Genomic DNA, 21,365 nt, shown 5'->3' with positions numbered 1-21,365 from the left:
GGGAGAGGCGGCCCTGCCACAGGAAAAGTGGAGCCACAGCTATATCACAGGACAGATATGCAGAGCAGCTCTGTCACAGAAGAGAGAGGAGATACAGCTCTGTCAGATGAGAGGGGAAGAGAGAGCTCTGTCACAGGAGAAGGGGAGCAGCAGTTGTCACAGGAGAGAGGTGCATCTGCAGAGGTATTACAGGTGAGGAGGCTGCTGTCACTGGGGTATGGGACATCAGCTGTGGCACTAGGCAGAGGTGCAAAAGCTATTATGACACTGGGAAATGGGGCGTGGCAGATTAGGAAAAGGTAAGGATATGAGAAATATGTGAACCAAGAGACAGCTCTGTCACATGGGAGAGAGAAGGTGGCTGTATCACAGGGAGGGAGCTTTATCAAGGGATAGGGAGAGGAGCTGTGTCAGAGGTGAGGGGGAGAGGCAGATGGGCAGTTGTCAGAAGAGAAAGGCATAGGCAGCTGGGTCAGAGGGGAATAGAAGCTGCGGTAAACATGTACAACATTCCCTCGTGCAAAATGTTCATGTGGGCGGAGCTAAATACCACTTCGCAAATAATTAAAAGAATTGGTAATAGTAGGTCATCAGATAGATGCACTGCCACGCCTCGTCTAAAAATCCATGAACCAGCAATTAAAATGTCATTGTGTCTGCAAACTACACCAAAAACACAAACATATATTGGGTTTCAAGCTACTCTTAATGTTGCATCTGGAGTCTAACAAAAGAATTACCTGATGGCCCATCACCACCTCCTAATAGGAACACAAACAGGACAATGCAACCATCCAAGAAATGCAACGTCCTGGAAGAACCGTCCACCAAAGTAATGATAAAGGATGACTAAAGGGGTCTGACCCAAACCCACATTCTATATCACTCTACCTGTTAATGGACTGTTTTGAAGAATTGATGAAATTCCTTCAAACCACCCAAAGCTGAGTGTATCCAGGTGCAGACAGCAGGCAAAAGAGGATGTCATCTTACTTGGGTCCTGCTGTAGCACATCACAGTTCTCATGGTGTTTTGGCACTATTCTGAATGTAAAAAGTAAACTATAACAGCCCACTGAGCAAGGTGATACTGAGAGGAAATGGGAGAGTCTTCGACAGAACTGAAAAGGATTGTTCGTATAGAACAAACTGTCTGTCACACACCGGTTATGTAGTGCTATGTTAGCAACATTTGAGTAGCACCAATCAGCATTATTGCAGGGCACCCAAACATGATCTTTACTGCAGTGGCCTTTTGTAATGTTCTGTGATTCCAATGCTCAGCTGTGCACGGTCTTCATTTGTGTTTGATTATAGAGAATTGTTCAATGTTTAGTGCAGCAAAATGAAAGTAGTATAAGTCTGATAGAATGAGTTTGATTTAAATGAAAAGCTTTGCAGTAATTTTTATTACTGATTTTTAATATATGAATTTAAAACCCTTTGTTCATTATTTCAATTTATACATTATTACTAATCACTATTACTAATATTTATTAGATATATTGAATTGGCTTTCACTTTTCAGAGTGTATATCTAGTTCACCTGAGACTCTATAAGTATATTTTATTTGTTTTTTTCAATCAGTTTTAATATAATTTCATTTTGCCATAATCTGTTCGCTTTAACTTAAATTCTACGTCTAGCACCTGGTAAACATATGCTTTTTCCGCTTTACAATAAAAATAACAAAAACATTCTCTCATAAAAAGATCTTTGTGGTTTCTTATGTGTAAGGAGGGGTCTGCTGAATGACTTTCCATTTGTCATGAGGCAGCTTTTCCAAAATGTGCGAGAAACCACATAAATGATACCTAGGGCTTAGAATTCAGGGGATCCTTTGTGATTCAGGGGTCCATCAAGATGGCATCTTAGCCACTCCATGTTTGAAATACTGTTTTATTGCATCACCAATGAGGTTTGTCAAGAGTGAGTGAATCCTCCGAGGAACGTCTGTAAGCGGCTAACTGACCTATACAATAACATATGCCAATTAACCTTTCTCTCAATAAACCACTATTTAAAAAAAAAATCAAATAGTGAAGTTAGGCATGCACCAAATCAAAGGCCATTATAGTATAAATGGGTGAAAGGTGTTTGACAGTGAGCATTTTTTAAATGATAAATTAACATTGTATCATTACTGTCTTCTAAAGCAAACTCCCTCCAAATATTATTTTGTGTTTCTATTTAGAGTTAATCACCCTTCGGGCAGAAGTGCTACATGGAGGATACAGCATGTCTGATGTTTGGCAAGTGTGAAGCGAAGGCCAACACTTAAAGGCAATACCTTTGGGCACACTATGTACAAAGCAGTGTACATATATACCTATTTACGCTATGCGGATGAGGGCGGGCTTTCAAGCGCTTGTCTTTAAGTATGTGTGATTTAAGACTGCGCTTAAACTCAGTGATGGACGGGGTGGCTCGGAGTGAGTTAGGAAGAAAATTTCACAGAAGAGGACCATGTTATATAACATTTACCTTCAAGTGGCTGTATGGAGGTTTGGAAACAGAAAAGGTGAAGTCTGGCGAAGCAGAGGGAAGGTGATGCCTTGTGGTGTGTGCCCATCTGCAGGAAGTGAGGCTGGTTAGTGCCAAAAACTGCTTTAAAAAACAGGATAAGCACCTTGTATAGATACCTGTTTTTGACAAGTAACCATCTGGCATGCTGTGGATGGAGTGAGAAGGGTGTTATCTGGACAGGGTAAATGTTATTCAACTGATTAAAAATTATGGATACTTTAAAAGTGCTTATTCAAAGTTGTGTAGCAAAATTGCTCATTCAATTTTATTTTGTTGCCGCGTGTAGTTCATCGTGGCCAACAAATGAATTGAGGGTCATTAAGCTCCAGTGTCGAGGCATGCATTGGAAGCATGGCCGTGCGTTGTCTGACATGCAGTCCTGCCAGGGTAGGTCCTTGAAACTTGAATGTCTTGGTATTACTCATTGGGCTGTTCTCTGCAAACTTGTGCTGCGGCTTGGTGTTGGAAAGCAACCACAAACCTAGACTAAAAGAAGTTTGAAGGTCTGATTCTGTGCTAAGTGTGGATATCCTAACTGGACATTATCATGTGTAATTATTACAAACTGACACTGTTCCTCTCTGCATCGTTAAAATACATCTGCTGAAATTACTGGAAGATGCAGTTGTAATAATGGGTGAAAAATTGTTGATACCCTCATCTCTCTAGAAATATCCCAGATATTCTTTTTGCAGTTTTATATAGCGCAAAAAGACCTGAAAGTATTGGAGCGCTTTACATGTGCACCAGTTACAACACACAACGACACATTAATTTTTTGTGAGCATGGGAAGATTAAGTGGTTTGCCCAGGATGTTGAGATGACACTGAGACTCAAACCTGGTTCCCCAGTTCCAAAGTCTGCAGCTCTTTCACGGAGGCCTTGCAGTGTCGTAGTGAACAATAGGAACAGTGTTTTGGTTATTTCTTGGCACCTTCTAAATGTGTTAATGGTATTACCATCAGACTCGTATATATTTACCGAGCAGGTTCCTAACTGGGACCTAAGTCATGATGTAAAAGAAACTCAAAAATCATCCGACACATTTTGCCACAAACTGACGTAATAGAACTGATTTGCCTTCTCTGTTGGCAGCATAATTATTAACACCTATTAGAAGATTCTGCGTATTGGAGATTATTCATACTCTTGACTATTAGCCATCGCCCCACATTAAGAGTCATCGCTGTATTTTGACATCTCCCTAGTGATTGAAGGGTGTGCCTTTTGTTGTGGGCTAAGTAGAGAGTTATTATAGAAATTAATGTCATTTTTTTAGCACTTTACATTATATTCAATGTTGATGTATTCAGAAATGTGCTTCTGGTCTTGAATTTAGCGACAACTCTTCATAATATAGAATGGTTATGAATTCATAAGAAATGTTGCGGATTAAATCATCAACTTTTTGATCATTTCAATTTTCTGTGTATTGACTGGTCACATTTTTGCAATCCATGAATCTATGTTGATGTCCAAGAATGGTCTCAATGTCCAAGATATCTCGGAAAGGTAAACCATTATGGCCGGCAAATGCTTGTGATCTGCAGATCATAAACGTGAATCCAAATAAGGCTAACTCTACTTTCCATCTTTCTGGAAAATTGAACATGTATTAAATTGGATATGGCAAGCCTCTTATTTACTGTGATTTCAATGGCAGGATTGAAATATGAAGTACTTCATAAAAATAAGTTATCGTTTTAATGATGTGAAATGTTTCATTGCAGCTATGGAATAATATTTTTGTAACCAGTATGGTTGTAATTTAGAATGGCAAAAATAGAGGAGGAGCAAAGAAGTGCAGGGACAAAAATAAAGGAAGCGAGCGGAGGCAAGAAAGATGAAAGCAAAGCCTAGGAGAAAACTGACATGAAAGGATGGCAAGAGAGAGAGAGCAGGTCAGGTGTGGTGAGAGAAGGAGAAAGGTGGATAACGAATATTGGAGAGTTAGACAAGAGGCCGGGAAAGGTAAAAAGAACAAGAAGGGAAGAAATGGGAGGGCGAGAAACCCAAGAAGCATGGGAGTGGATAGAACGAGAGAAAGTGAGATGGAGACCTCAAAGTGAGAACAGAATAGAACAATGAAGGTAGAGAGTGATAGCAATGGAATATGAGACATGAAAAAAAGGGATGGAAAAACAAACAAATACTTCAGAAGAGAGTGAGAACTAGGGAGAAAACAAGGAGTGCTACAGAAAAACCGGAGAGAAAGAAGACTCAAGAAGAACAAGCATTTACAATGCAACTGGTCTCGCATTTGCTCAAGCTAGATCAATTAGCATTGTAAACTCCTAACCGGTCTTCTTGCCACATAAATTGAAAATGAAAAGTAAAACATTTTCACATAACTAACTGGACTTCTGTTGCCATATAAACTGAAAAGTAAAATTTTCACATAAGCGAGCTGACGGCCACCATCAGCGCAAAGCAGACACACAAAAGGAAATAAAAGTTCACTCGAAGTGAAACCTATCGGCAAAAGTGCAATTATCTACGTAACCGGCAAAAGTGCAATTACCTATGTAACAGGGTCGATGTCATGCAAAGCGCTCGACTTCTGCCAAGCGAGATCGCACTGCGAAAAAGGAGAAAATGTAGTCCAGAAACCGGATGGAAAACAGCGGGACTCGTATGTTTTCAGTACTTTGGTCGCTGCGCTCGAGGAGGGCTAACCACTGGAAAAGGCATGACGTATGCGTGCCTTCGACTAATGAAAGCAAGAAGATTTGAAACGGTAAGCCCACGAACCAATGAAAGAGACTGATGTGACATCGGCGTGGCTTGAAGCCCAAAGAGAGATTACAACACGGGACGGAGCGTTTTGTGCTTGCCCCTAAACATCGGGGTCAATAAGAAGAATGGAAAAGAAAGAGATGAAGGGAAAGAAGACATAAGTGGAAAGGATGAACAAAGATCAGGGGTTCCGGGTAAGGAGAGGAATATAGGGAGAACAACAGTGAAAAACTAACAGAAGAAAAGGGAGAATAGAAATCTATCAGAGAGGGAAAAAGTGAATTAGGAAGGCAGGAATGAGAGGGAGAGGAGAAAGAGAAAGAGAGCAGAAGAGGGAAAAGAGCAAGGGATAAAACCAGGAGAAGATTACCAAGAAAGGAGAAGAGAGACACTATAAAAAAGTAAAGAAACAGGTGAATGGAGGACGAGAATGACAGTGGGCAATGGAAAAAGAAAACCCAGAGGGCAATAGATTACAACCTTAAATATACGCGTATCACAGAGCTAAAGATACAGACGTGCTACAAGAGAAACACCACATTACAGGGCTTAGAGATCACTTTGTTTTGTAGGTTCATTTTGGGGAAGGTGATGTTGTATTTAAAGCCAGAGGAAGAGTGTATTTTGCGAGAGAGAGGGGAAAAGAAAGGGGGAGCAGCTATGTTAGAGCAGTGATGGCAGAGAAAGTAGTATTCCATTCAGGAACTGAATAAGACTGAGGTAAGCAAAAAGACTGAAATATTTTAGGCCTCTGCAAATCTGAACTGAATATGTAGTAGAGATTCCAGACAACTACTGTGTTGTTGATTTCTTTTTTTTTTCTCTCTCTCTCTTTTTTTTAATTGGGAATTTGGACGTTTCCCCTCAAAGGAAGATCACTATCTTTTTACTTTGAATAGAAGCAGCAACTACATCCTCAACCCTGTAATTTACTCGAGTGCAACTTTTGCATGCTAATAAGGACACAATGCTCAATTTCGAATTAGGGGCCACGGCTGTTCAAAGGTGTCAGAAGCCGGGTATTGGTTTGAAATTGTATAGGATCCTGGAATGGGTCATGCATTTCATATATAGAGGGATCAGTTGAAATGCTACATTTTCAGTTTAAAAGCGGGCAGAGGTCACCTCTGCCGTGTCACACACTTCTGAGGATAAAAAACAAATATTCGGTCCCCAAAGGTCAATTTCCACACTGGTGGTTTTCTGCTATTCTAGCACTGCGATGGGCCTGCTGGAGCACTGTGTCTGTTTCAGAAGTGCATCCTGCCCACCCAGGGTAGAACACGGTGGGTCAGCTTTGACAGAAGTGAACATTGTGAATGGAAGGCAACCATGGGTTTCCCTCTAGTTTACACTCTCTCTAAATATTAAACACCAATTCAACAAATCACTGAATGGAACAGCATATCCATGCTCCACCTTCATACACTATGACGTTTAAGCCTATTGGAAAATATTTTCATAAACTTGTGTGTGGATTTTGTTTTCATTAATAAATGTTTTTTTTTGGTTTTTTTATCATTCTTGGTTGTGGGGCAATCAATCATCCTGTTACAAAGGCACTAAAGATAGTTACAGATAACAAATGATGTTCAACTCTAAGGAGGACAGGAATGGCCAAAAGCGTAAAAATGTGGAAAGCAAGGTGGACCCTTCCAAATATCTTGGGAATAGACAGTGGCGGTAGCAGTAAGGGGACTGCTGCCTGAAGCACAATGTTTAGAGGTGGCAGGGCTCCACTTTCTGTTCATATCTTGTCACATAATGAATCCATGAACATGCTTTGGAGAAACATACATTTGTATCAGGATCAAAAACATCCCCTGCATCAAATTTTGGGCTACGAAGGAGTACGTACTCTCCTTTTATATGGCAAAACTGGTATTATTTCTGCAAGCGTGTCTCAATTGTGGGTGTTTTGGGCTATGTATTTTCTTGTAACTTATCCCAGTGGAGATTGTGCCTATGGGGAATGGTATGGTCTTGTGATATTCCAGCAATCTGTCATGACTTGTAGACCTGGTGCATGAGTGGTGGTGGCATCGTAGGTGAGTATGTCTGTCTGTCTGCTATCCTGATCCATGGAGGACTGCGCTTAGATAGCCAAAAAGGCAAGACTCTCGTTGAAAGTGAGGTCAGTTATCACAATAATAAATTGTGATATATACGTATATTGAGAACATTTCTTGAGATCAGCTTCAATCCAGACTTCCACAAGCTCAGGTGGGGCACTTGCCCTCAAACAGCCAAGGGCTCCAAAGCCAGGCCATTCATCTTCCGGACAACAACACCAACCAAACTCTAATGTATGAATTATCAGACTTGGATCAAAACAGGTTTTCTAGACCAAAGCGCATGCCTTCACATCACCACCTCCAACTTGATATCTGCATTTCAGTCCTGGATGACACCCATTCACACTATCTCAATCCTTCTTCTGAAGCCCTCTTTCTACTGTGTGCTCATTCCCCCTAAACCAGTCACTTCCCCTTTCTTCTTTGCCATTATTCTCTGCTCCTCGCAAACTAGTTGTTGATTTCAAATGATCTCTTACTCTTTAATCAGATCACTACTGCTCACAGCCGCCAGTATTAATTCCACATCTGTTCCTCACCTTTCATGCTGCCAAAATTCTCATCCTCGGACTTTACCTCATGAGTACTTCTGTTCTTCTCAGTCTCGTAATCCTTATTTTTACTTTCTCCAATTCAATTTGTTTTCACCGTTCTTACTCCTCAATACCTCCCCTCTCTCGTCTCTGTCCATATTCCCTGTTGTAACTTACGTCCTACCGCTCGTCTTTGCTACAGTCTCCGCTCAGGCCCTTTGCTCTGGCTCAGTCCCTCTTTGGATTTCCTCCTTAATCACAAAGATTCCATTGTTTATTTGAATTGCTTCTACAGAGCACTACAGAAGGTGCATTACTAAATTAAAATGGAGGCGGTAGTGCGAAAACAATGAAACTGTGAAATGCCCACCAGAGAAAAAGAGTAGAAAATCCTTAAGAGATGATGCTTTACACCACGGAGAAAACAGAAAAAGAAAATGGCTCACCAATTACTTCAAGTCAGCTGTTGAATGAATGAATAAATCCCTTGCAAAATATTACACATTAGAAGCCATCATGCCTCCAACTGATCTCAGCGGTCAGCGGAAGACGGTGCACATAGACTCAGGGACCTCATCCCTCAGGGTGGGCGTTGCAGGCTATGGTGCAGTTGCGCGAGCTGTGAAAGTTTAAGGTGCAGACAGAGGCACAGCCAATGCACCAGCCCATTGGGAGGCCTTGTCTCTTGCTGTGTTTGTGCTGGACGTTCCCTCACCCCGTCCGAAGGAACACTTTGTTTCCTCCATCACTCACTCTTGACTTATGGTGTTCCAATTCATTTCTGGGTTTCAAATCTACTGGCAGGAAATGACATACTTTTTGCCCAGCACTTGGAAGGAAATGCTCAATACCGACACAAAAAATTACAGAACTTCGGTGGGGTGTGCGAAACTTTTCTTTTTTTAATAATGTATTTATTTTGGAAAATTGTTTGTTTTACAAAATAAAGTGGGCAGTAATCTCATGTAAAACCTGCAAGACAACAGGCAGGTTCGAGGCAAATAACTTTCCCAGATGCAGCATTGCTGTTCCGGCAAGACATGTTCTCTTTGAACCAGGGCACAAATTATGAAAAGATATTTCGCGAGACTCACAAAAATGCAAAACACACGAGCCTGGCAAGACTTTAAACTTGCAGAATAGAAATGTCAGCCTGGCCTACCATCTGGCTACTCTAGCCAGACCTTGGTAATTCCCTAAAATGCCACCCACGCCAGGACAAAGTGAAAAAATATCAGACTAAGCAAGGCTGGAGTATGGGGGGCTCGAGGCAGACAGGCCAGCACGGGGCATCTAAACCTCGTCACTCCTAGTCGATTAAATCAAGTCAGCAGAAGCCAAAGTGGGCTCTTGAGGCCTTGGGAATCTGTAACATAGCATGCTGCCTCTTTCACACACAGCTAGGTTCTGTGACCTCGCCTCTCGACAATCTCTGCTTTATTCGTGGTGACTGAGCGATCCATTGTCTGCGATCTAGAATGTTAAAAAGCCACAGAATCCGTGACCAGAAATCTGACCTCGAATTGTTTCTGGAACCGATATCTAAAATCCATGCAAGCGACGGTCATGCGGAAGCGGATGGGCATGAGAGTACGCAGAGATGGGTGAGTGAGGGTCCTGGCCATCCGCTTCAAACTATAGAGCTGTTATGACTCAGAATGGGTCAAACGCATCTTTCCCAAATTAGCACAATGTGTTCACCCTAAATCCGAATTGAGTTTAAAGGCACACTATGAAAGTCTTTCAGGAAAGGCCATTCCTTTTACATTTATACACGTTTAATTTCTTGCTATTAAGTTTTTTGGATGAAGTACAATGAAGCTCACACTAAGGCTTTTCCATTTCACAAATAGTGCAAGATATGCAGTGACGTGCCTCAGACTGAATGCAAGTCACTACATCTGTAAAACTTTCTTTTATTAACAATGACAACCGCACAACACGATACTGCTATGTTGTTAATAGATATCTTACATGTATTGTACCACTTCTACACAACAGTGAATACATAAAGCTCCTCCAAAATTAGCTCTAACCTTTGACCCTGCATCCAGGCCAAAGTCTCTTTCCTGACCTTTAATCTTAATGCTGGCCTCTAATCCTCATGTTAACTGCAGCCCTGCCCCACCCTGTACCTTGATACCCACGATTAACCAAAACCTACTGCCTACGCCAAACCTCTGATCCTAACCCCTGCTGTGAAGTGACCCTATACCCCCTTACGCCAGCCTCTCATCCCAACCCCAACTCAAACCTATAATCTTAACCCCAAACGATAACCTGACCCCACAACTCATTGATTCCTAAACCCAGCCTCAATTCCTATCACTAACACATCAACTTTTTTTTTTCCCTCCAATTTTATCTGTAAGTTTCACCTTGTGGAAAACAAACAAGACCTGCAGATTGCATGAGTAATCATGACCCTGAGATGGAGGCAGAGATGCAGCCAAGCGACAGAATACGTCAGTGCCTAGAGTATTCAGTAGCAGCCGACACTATCGCAGTCTATAATATACTTGCAGTTATTTCGGTAAAAGTTTATGGGTGATTCAAAAAGAAGTGGTAAATAGAAAGAGTCATTAAAAGCAATAAAAACTCTAACATCAAGAAAAGAACAAATCAAAATGAAGGTCCCATCTCTGTTGCTAGAAATATCCGAGGAGCGTTAGGGGCGCGCATCAAAGACGTCTGGCTACTTAGGTTGCTGCAGTCTGTCTCACCATCCACTGCTTCTAATCCCAACAACAAACCTATTCCTTATCCTAAACTGTAATCCTAACTCCATCACTTAAACCCAGTCGTCAACCAGCAACCTCAAAACTACCTCCTACCCTGAAATGTAGAGCAAATTACTCCAACCGCCACCTCTCAAAACTACCTCCTTCCTTAAAAGTTAGACCAGTTCCTCCAAACACCAGCCCTCAAAACCACCTCAAAATTTAGACCAGTTCCTCCAAACACCACCCCTCAAAACCACCTCACATGTAGACCAGTCCCTTCAAACACCACCCCTCAAAACGACCTCACATGTAGACCAGTCCCTTCAAACAAAGCCCCCCAAAACTACCTCCTACCTTAAAACTTAGACTAGTTCCTCCAATCACAACCCCTCAAAGCTACCTTCTACCTTAAACTTTGGACTCAATTCCTCCAACACGAGCCTCTTATCCTGAAGGTTAAGAGATGTAAACGTGGGTAATGTCAAAGTACACCGCTGCAATTGTGAGTGTGGACATCTTTCCTCACGTTGTATCTGATCCAAACCTCTCTATATCGAAAGCACCATATTTGCTGCCATGAAGACACTTCTGAACGATTGGTAGGGTTAGCACACGGTCGGTTACAAGTCAAGAATTCACAAACACCCACCCTTCACCACGTCTCACAATCAAACACATTTTGAGCCCAATATGAGAAATTCTGAAAGGTGGATTTGCAGACGGTGAATGTACACTACATAAGTAACTGGGAGTAGAAACATACATTAGTAATAGCAAGGTCTTGCAAATGATCAGGCAACAAAGGGAACTTTTTGTCTGGGAACACAAGACAAAAATGATATCGTAGAGCAAGGAAAGTGTAGGTGGGTGAATGTTACAGAGAACATACAAAAGCAGCCGACGACATACATGATAACAAAATTAACCACTCCAATATAATTTTGATAGGGCAGTAGAGGTGCTTCCTAGCAGGCAAGTGTGGTTAGACCAGGTTTAGAAACCCTTTTTAGTTTTAATGCAGATCACAGACAAATATGATACTTAGTGGTAACTTGAAGGCATTGTTTAAACACACAGGAAGGACAAAAACGGAACAGAAAATGGAAAGGAAAACAAAACACACAGTGGCAAAGTAAAGTAATGGCCCACAAGCCCGACACAGAAGTGCACTTTTAAAAAAAATAAAAATGTGCACGTGATCCGGGAAAATGTGACAGTGCCATTGGCTGAGGTGGACTAAGTGGTGCCACCATGTTTTCTGTGGTAGGAGGAAGAACATTTAAATGACAGTTAAACAGACCAATGGAGGAAGAGAGCTAAAACAAGGAACATATGTAGGAATTTGTATTTATCAGTTGGTGTGATTACATGAAAGTGGCAAGACAATTAGGAAGTTAGGACAGACCTAAAAGGCGTTCTTCTGTGAAAGGCACCATGTCTTAAGATCTGGAAGCAGGCGTCCTGCTGTCATGAGAGGAGCCTTAACACAGGATATGAACTCCTTGTTCACCCACATGACGAGGTTCTGAGTTCATGGCTAGGCTGCTGCAAAGAACCTGTGAACATCTGACAGTGAAGGTGTGGGAAAGTAGGCTTAGAGTTTACAAGGCTGGGAACAGGTGAGGGGAACAAAACCAGGGGCTCCACCACAGGAGTGAGCAAGTTATCTAACTAATCCTAAAACTTTACCCTTGAAGATGTGCGTCTTAATAACTTCATCTTTTGTATCTTTCATTCACTTTTCTAAATATATTCACCCTTTCCATAATTACCTTCTTCTGTACATCTAAGGATATCTTCACGTGTTGTACTATTTTTCATCTCTGTAGATCTGCCTATATGACATACAATTGTTCAAATTACATCTAATTAAGCCCACACATACATGCAAGAAATTCATGCCAGAGTACTAGATACATGTTTTGGGATGAAGTCCACTGACTGATATAAAATGCTGTTATGATGTCACAAAGAATTGCCAGTGCTCTAGGCTTTGTTTTTTCATTAGGAGTTACACAGATAGTGAATGGAATAACACTGCTGCAAAACTCGGTTTATTCCCATTTTTCTTTGTATCATTTTTGCCAGATGTGTTTGCGCATGAATCTAGATTATGGGGGCCTTTGGAATGAGGCCCATACTTTGTATAAGTATTTACATTACCAATATAAAATCAAATCCTGATTACCTTTTTGTAGTATAGTCTGCTATGTAAAAGTTTTAAAGAAATGCTTCAAAGCCCCATATGAGAAAGCAATTTCAGAGACAGACTGAACATGGGCTCAGCCTAACCTACATCTGTTTTCAAACTACTAAAATTGTAAGCAAATTGCCCCATTAGCGTTCTTAACAAATCAGTGAAATCTGGATGTTGTAATTATTTGCTTAAACCTAATTGACAATTAACACACAATAACAAATATTTGTAAAAGAAGAGTGCAGAACTAGCTACATAGTATTTAAAGTACACTGAGAAATCCCATTGTCTAAGCCAGTGGTTCCCAACCTTCTAACTTCTGGGGACCCCCATTTTATCAATACTGGAGCCGGGGACCCCCACTGAATCATTATTGGAACACGGGGACCCCCACTGAGCCATTACTGATAGCTGGAACCTAATATTAATACATTTTTTAAGCAGTCGCGGAGCCCCCTGAGGAGGCTTCGCGGACCCCCAGGGGTCCCCGGCCCACAGGTTGGGAACCACTGGTCTAAGCTATAGTTGAACCAACAGACCTAAAAACATAAACTCATGTTTTCCAACCGTCTCCTTGTACGCCAACTGCTTTCCTTTCCTTTAAACCCGCTTGCACCCCCAATGTCTACCTTTGATGTTCTCTATCATCACTCACCACCTTGTATCCTTGATAATTTCACTTCCTGTCTCCCTCAATAGTCCTTCGCTTCCTTCTTCATTTTAAAATTGCTCACCTTCTCCACAAAATATACACAAGCTCCCCTTACTATTCCATACACCTCCCCTCAACCTCACAATTTAGACAGGACATTACCTGGTGAAGCGGACCTTGCAGATGCTGCACTCGTAGGGCTTCTCCCCGGTGTGGGTCCGGATGTGTCGCGGTAGCTTGCCCGCGCCCTGTATCACCTTTTCGCAGATGGGGCACTTCTGGAATGCTTTGGCCCGGATCTTCTTCTCCACCTTCTGGGACCAGGAAGGGTACATTTCGCCCTCTTGAGAGCCACGGAAATACCTCAAGTAATAATCCATAGCGCCATCTTCGTCCTTGTGCTCGTCCTCGCCAGACTGCCTTCCTACGGAATTCATCATTTGCTGCAGCAGGGCACTGGCAGCCATATTGTCCACCTCGGTGCTGCTGGCCTCCTCTGTGTCTATAAGATCTGGATTGCCACTTGGAGAGTCTATGGCATCCAGTTGGTCTCTACCAGCTTCCTCGTCCTCTTCCTCCTCATCCTTCATCATCATACTGTGTCCACTGTAATGTCCGTTTTGGGAAGGAAGGTGGGATGGGAGGTACAAGGAGCCTGGGGCCTCCTGTTCTTTCTTCAGCCAAGAACCCGGGCTACCGTCATCATCTCTTTTTAGCCAAGGGCCTTGGCTGGTGTCCTCGTCTATCTTTAGCCAGGGGCCGGGGCTGCTCTCTGGGTCGCAGCCCGTTACCTTTGGTCGATCATCACATGTTTCTTGAGAGTAAATGTCCTCTGGGTTGCAATCAGCATCTTCCTCGTCTGGACTTTGGAAGTTTAGTCTCTGAATCTCTCTCAAGTCATGGTTGGTCCATGGAAAGTTAGGCTCGTGTCCATTAATGGGATTTGTCTGGAAGAATTCCAGGTATTCTTTCGCTTTGAGATAGTTTCTCTGATCAATTTGATCTACTAATTCCTTCTGGTCACCGCTGGCCAGAATGTTTCTGTCCAAGAGATCCGTACACACCTCCGTCACCGACGGAATTTCCAGCAGGTTGGCGGCATTGAGGATATCTGCGACGTTAGAGGTGCTGACTGTAAGGGTTGCAGTGTAGGCGTACTCCAGGAGGGCAGACAGAGCCTCCGCACTCACAAAATCTATCACATACACGTTCTGCCGGTCCACCACTGCACCCGAGGTGAAAAGCTTCTTAAAGTAGTGGCTGAAAGCCGCCAGGACCGAGCGGTGGCTGTGGAACTCCTGATCGTCTACCAGTATCACCACGTCACACAGCAGGCCCAAGTTTCTCTGCTCATTCAAGCTGCTCAAAATGTCACTGCTGTGATCGGGAAACGGAATCCCGATTGGGCCATCCACGCCGCCCGCCATGCTCAACGCGGCTCTAGAGAAGAAGAGAGGAAGACAGGTAAGTTAAGTGTGGAGTTAATCACAATTGCCAAGAGTCCTATTCATAAACACAAACGAGTTCACAAAGGCACACTGAAAATGACCAAGGGCCTCATTTAGGGTTTAGCGGATGGTCCGCCATCTGTCAGGGTGACAGAGGTCATTACACATGCCATCCTGATGGGACTACGCCCTCCGAATTTAAAGATCACTACCAGCTCAGCTGTAATCTATATACCTTTGAAGGACCCGCTATCGCCTCTGAAGATACCAAAGGTTTGGTGAACAGCTGTTAGCAGACAGCCACTATTGGTTTTGGCAGTCAGCCACCACACCTGTTGTTTTTGAAAAGCAAACTCCCAAACTAAGAATTTCATTCTGAAAAATAAATAAGTAATGAGCCCTGTGGGGATTGGGTAGGTGCTGGTCATCATTTTTATTTTTCTGTTCGTCACCTTCGATTTTTTCCCAGTACAAGGAGACAAATAAAGGACATTAAACTATCAGTCCTAAATAGGGCAGGCAATGTGGTGCCCTTGCTTCTACAGCCAGCAATCTGTCGGGCATAATAGTAGGCTTTTCATAGACAGAGCCAATGGGGGCACCGCCACTGGAAAGAAGTGGTCCGCTCAACTCTAAGTAGGGTGGAGGGACAAAAGCTTTGCAAGCAGGGTACTCAGTTAGGTTTGTGATGAAGTTCCCTGTCCGCCAAGCTCTAAACCTGGCCCCTAATCCTTAACTCAGGTCATAGACAGAGAGAACATGAGGTCTTTCATAGGCGGAGGCGAGTTACTTTAACATGTACAGGTAATGCACATGTTGTTTTACTTGGCTTACTTCTAGATATTGTTAGAAGTAATGATATTGTTAGAAGTAACGATCAGTCCAAGTAATAAAATGAATTGTGCAAATGCTTTATGCAGGGGAGGGCAAATGCAATTTTTTGATGCAGAAGTCGGAGTAGGAAAATACTTAGGGGGTCATTACAACCCTGGTGGTACAAGACCGCCAGGGCTGTTATGACGGAAGCACCGCCAACAGGCTGGCGGTGCTTCCCAGGTCATTACGACCGCAGCGGAAGCGCCGCGGTCGCACCTCCGAGGCCGGCGGTTTCCCACCACAATGGCCCCAGCGATAGTAATCCGCCAGGGCAGCGCTGCTAGCAGCGCTGCCCAGGGGATTACGAGTCCCCCTACCGCCAGCCTTTTCCTGGCGGTTTGAACCACCAGGAAAAGGCTGGCGGTACAGGGAGTCGTGGGGCCCCTGGGGGCACAGTGCTGCTTTTGCGCGACGGGTGCAACTGCACCCGTTGCACGGCCGCAACACCGCCGGCTCCATTTGGATCCTAATGTGAATTTATTTTACACTGAATGTACAATACTGTTGTTCAAGGTTTGGAACCAAAACCCATGGAGCAATAAAGACAACAATAATAAAAAGAGTAGTACCATACATCCATTCTGGTACACATGGTCCTGGCGGAGGACTGCAGCAGCCCGCATGCAGCCCCTCACAACAGCAGGGACAGTTCCGTGCTACAGCTGAGCAGTCCCACCTTGTGTTTATTTATTTTTTAACAATAATAATACAAATAAAAAAACCTTTGCTAGCCTCATACTCTGCAAACTGTTGAAATTGTAAGTCACTTAACGTCTCATATTCCTAGTCAGATTCAGTGAGTAGTGGTTTTGGGAGGCAACTTTCAGTGTCTATCAGGTGGTATGTTAGTAGCTATTTAGACGATACCTCTGGTTTAGCTTTGCAGGTCCTTACATTGAAGGCGGATGGGTTTTAAGTTCAACCCCCTGTGTGAATGGTAGCCGGTGGTGTGCCATCAAAGCAGATGAAATGTGATTAGTTATTCTTTGGCAGAGGATGTGCTGGACAAGAAAGGTTTGAGCTCCATGCCCATCATTCTGGTTGGATCCGATCATCAGCTCTATTGTGGTAGTCAGTGTGTAGCTGAGCCACTTTGAGGTGAAGAGCAGTTCACTGGCACACCAGAAGGAGCTGGCGATCCCAAGAAGATGAGGGGGTAGATGACACTTTTACTGGTAGTGTTAACCCGAGTGATGAAGGGTCTCTTTGAATCAAAGATCATGCCAATGTTTGGGAGCAAACTTTAAATGTCTGGGGAAATAGGACAGAACTGTGGGGTGTATTCGACATGGAGTGTGATAAGGTCAATGGAGACTCTGAAGTGATGCTTGAGGCAAAGACTGTTTAGATCCACAAATGTATGCACAAGAATGAGGCACTTTGACCGAACGATTGTCTATGATATGGTTGTCCGGGAGGGATACAAGTGAGGTGCACTGGAGCTCGTGTTACCCTTAAGCAAACTACATGTTACATTGATGGTTTCCCAGAAGGGACCCACTGTCCCCTCCTTTGTGAGGCATCTTGAACAAGTGAAGTGGGGTTCCACCAATTCTACAGGAAGCCTCCTGCTGACTCTGAAGACAGTGTGATCCATCAGCCGCATCACAACAGGCCAGAAGCCAGGATAGACATCATAGGACATTTGACAACTTTTAGGCAGGCAGAAAATTCAGAGGTGGCCATTCTGTTAAAAATATCTCAGAAGGAAGATAGGTCGGAAATCGGCCTGAGTTTTAACACTCTGAATCCGGCAAGCATTTCTTTAGCAAAAGACAAATCAGGCATAATCACTTTTTATCGGCACCATTCCTGCCATTCAGAAAGTCTGGATAAATTTTGTGATGATTTGTATGATGGCTGACTGGTAGAGTTTGGGTGTTTCCAGCTTACAAAGGTATATGTAAAAAACAAAGATTTCAAGATCTGGGTGTCCTCTGAGACTCTCACGACCAGATGTAAAAGATGGAGTTTGACACACGAAGGACCAACTTCAGTAAGGTTAGCCCAAAATAAAACTACTATGTCCACAAAGCTAGAAATCTTATCAACTTAAAGGTTGTGCCAATATGTTCTTGCGATACAAAAGGGCTATTTAAATGAGTTGCTGACTTCAGCAGTACATGACTGAAGTGAAGCTTATTTTGCTGGGGAGGTTAAGTTACTGGTTGATGTGATAAGTATTGCACGCCTGAATGTCAGTGATCAACTCCTAATCCATATTCGTATTTATCATTTGGAAACTCCTTACCTGTGCAACTCTCATGAAGCTCCTTGTTATGCGATGTCTGCAAGAAGGTGCAAAGGCAGCTTTGAAAAAGATGCATACGACTATTGGGCATAGCTAGAGTGGACGCATGACTGCTTTCTCGATTACTGTATGAAATTTGTAGAAGATATGGTGAAAATACATAATTACACATTTTAGGATTCTTCTGTTGTTCTCTCCCAAACATAAACCTATTTGCACACTTATTTTTTTTTGTGGACTGAAGCAGAGTGTAAAAATGGAGGGAGAGAGGCATTGAGAATACTATACCTTTAGGAGTTTTCCTAAATATACTACTTTAGAAAATCCCTTCAGCCTCGCGGATTTTGCCTAGTTGTAAGTGATACTGGTGGTCATAAAATTACAAAAATCCGGATTCTTCAAAGAGGATTTGGGATTCTACATTTTTGCTTTTGCAAGTTGCACATATGAGTGCAAAGATTTAGCTCAATCAAACCCTCTTTTATAACTCTTTCTTAAGTCTTACAGTACTGTTGTATGTAGTCCATTTTTTGAGTTTGCTTAGGTTTTAGGTATGGTGCACCCCAGGAAGAGAATTCATATGTTTGAGGCTGAAACAATCACTACGTGGGCATAAAAATTGTTGTGTAATATGGAACCAGTACAAGGCAACCACCCTGAGTATTAAAGCCCAGAAGCAGCTACTGAAAGAAATAGGCACTGGTATAGTCTCCCCGCACATTAAGCAAACGTTGTACATCACGCATCATCTTATCAGCTACAAGGGTTGGCAATGCAATGTCTGTAAATTGTATGAAATCAGCAGACTCAAAGAATTCATGCTCCTTACCAAATTAAACAGAATTTGGATGCAAGATGTTGCAATAAGTGAGCTTTCAAAGTCCCACAGATTTCTTCGACAGATGGCATTAACACGCTGACTAGAAGGACGCAAAACCATCTTCAGCAACACTTCAAATGACATTCCAAAATAAATCTTGCAATGATGTCCAAGTGGGAACCAGTACCCCTCATCATTCAGAGCAATGTGCAATCATAGAAGGCAGTTTTTGGTTAATGTAAGAAAAGACAGGACAACAAGGTCTCATGCCTCTATTTGTATACTGTGTATGGTATGTTGTAGCAGATGCTTTTTGTGTGAAGCACATATGTGGACATAAGGCCACTTCGGTTAATCGACTGTTTGCGATGGTTGTGCGAAGGGAAAGCTGCTGGCTCTACCGGGGTTTTTGAGAGCTTTAGTAGTCACCAGACCATCTGTGTTATGTGCCCGTGGGCCGATGGGCCAGTTGGATCCAGAATGTTAGCAATTCTTCTCTGCAGGTTAGAGGTATGTCAGCATTGTTTACTACTGGGGTAAATTTAAGAAAATATTCTCACTGCATACTGATGAAATTAACATTACTTCTGAAGGTCATGAAAGTTTATATCCTTAGCAAAAGTTGATGGTGAGATACAATCTGAGTGCAAAAACGTCCCTCTAGCCATGTCAGAATAGGACATGTTCAAGGGCACAGCACTCCTGCGTGAATCTGCATGCCGCAGCACTGCTTTCCAGATGCCACCAGTAGGCCTGGTGGAGGCACAAGGAACAGCTTGTAAATGGGTCTCATAAGGGTTACGAAGCATGGATACAGCCCTGCTTAGACTAAAGATAGCCTAGGAAGTATGTTTTTAACACAGACGTTGGCCACTATCAACCACACATACACAGTTACTATTTTCCAGATTATGGTTGCTAGGATAGGAAAGAAAGGTTTAAGAGAGACCTGTTAAAGATGCCAATTTATCCAAGGAAAAGTACAAATCACTAAAGTGATGTTGTTTCTCATCTTTGCACTTTAACCCAGGAAACAGACTGACATAACTTACCGCTATCTAACCCATGGCACAGACTGCCGTAACCTACTGCTATCTAATCCATGGCACAGACTGTCATAATTTACCGCTATCTAACCCATGGCACAGACTGCCAGAACTTACTGCTATCTAACCTAAGGCACAGACTGCCATAACTTACCGCTATCTAACCATGGCACAGACTGCCATAACCTACTGCCATCTCACCCATGGCACAGACTGCCATAACTTACCGCTATCTAACCCATGGCACAGACTGACATAACTGACCGCTATCTAACCCATGGCACAGACTGCCGTAACCTACTGCTATCTAACCCATGGCACAGACTGCCATAACTTACCGCTATCTAACCCATGCCACAGACTGCCATAAATTACCGCTACCTGACCATTGCCACAGACTGCCATAACTTACTGCTATCTAACACATGGCACAGACTGACATAACTTACCGCTATCTAACCTATGCCACAGACTGCCATAACTTACTGCTATCTAACCCAAGGCACAGACTGCCATAACTTACCGCTATCTAACCATGGCACAGACTGCCATAACCTACTGCCATCTCACCCATGGCACAGACTGCCATAACTTACCGCTATCTAACCATGGCACAGACTGCCATAACCTACTGCCATCTAACCCATGGCACAGGCTGCCATAACTTACCGCTATCTAACCCATGGCACAGAATGCCATAACCTACTGCCATCTAACCCATGGCACAGACTGCCATAACTTACTGCTGTCTAACACATGGCACAGACTGCCATAACTTACCACTATTTAACCCATGGCACAGACTGCCATAACTTACCGCTATCCAACCTATGCCACAGTCTGCCATAAGTTACCGCTATCTAACCCATGGCACAGACTGCCATAACTTACTGCTATCTAAACCATGTCACAGACTGCTATAACTTACCGCCATCTACCCATTGGCACAGTCCGCCATAACTCACATAACATAACGCCGTTGAACTTTGGGACCTCCTGGACTCCACAGCCCCGGACGTCGCCTTCATCACGGAGACATGGATGAACGCCTCCTCTGCTCCAGACATCGCTACCGCCATCCCCGAAGGCTACAAGATCTCCAGAAAAGACCGCACCAACCAAGTAGGAGGAGGTGTCGCCATCATCTTCAAAGACTCCATCAGCGTCACCACCTCCACCGAAGACCCCCCCCTCGCCGCTGAACACCTGCATTTTCAGATTCGCACCGACCCAAGGACCACCCTCAGAGGATCCCTCGTCTACCGTCCTCCCGGACCTCGCGCCTCTTTCAGCGACGCCATCGCCGACTTCATCTCCCCGCACGCCCTCGCCTCACCGGACTACATCCTCCTAGGCGACCTCAACTTCCATCTGGAACAAAACAACGACCCCAACACCACCACCCTGCTCGACAACCTCGCCAACCTCGGCCTCAAACAACTGGTGAACACCGCCACCCACATCGCCGGACACACGCTCAA

At 43.4% G+C, this 21,365-nt stretch overlaps 1 protein-coding gene across 2 annotated transcripts in view; it reads right to left on the bottom strand.

The window, feature by feature from the left end:
- ZBTB7A (zinc finger and BTB domain containing 7A) overlaps positions 1-21,365 on the bottom strand; it is a 113,579-nt gene that overhangs the window by 32,864 nt on the left and 59,350 nt on the right. For both annotated transcript variants that reach the window (XM_069216316.1, XM_069216315.1), the window contains one exon: positions 13,606-14,883. In XM_069216316.1, coding sequence (XP_069072417.1) covers positions 13,606-14,870 — 1,265 coding nt within the window. In that variant the 5' untranslated portion in view covers positions 14,871-14,883. The remainder of the gene's footprint in view (positions 1-13,605; positions 14,884-21,365) is intronic.

This window comes from Pleurodeles waltl, chromosome 12 (genome assembly GCF_031143425.1).
Source record: "Pleurodeles waltl isolate 20211129_DDA chromosome 12, aPleWal1.hap1.20221129, whole genome shotgun sequence".
In the NCBI taxonomy this organism is placed as follows: Eukaryota; Metazoa; Chordata; class Amphibia; order Caudata; family Salamandridae; genus Pleurodeles; species Pleurodeles waltl.
The sequence above is the reverse complement of the archived record's forward strand: the minus strand, read 5'-3'. Positions and strand labels throughout refer to the sequence as shown.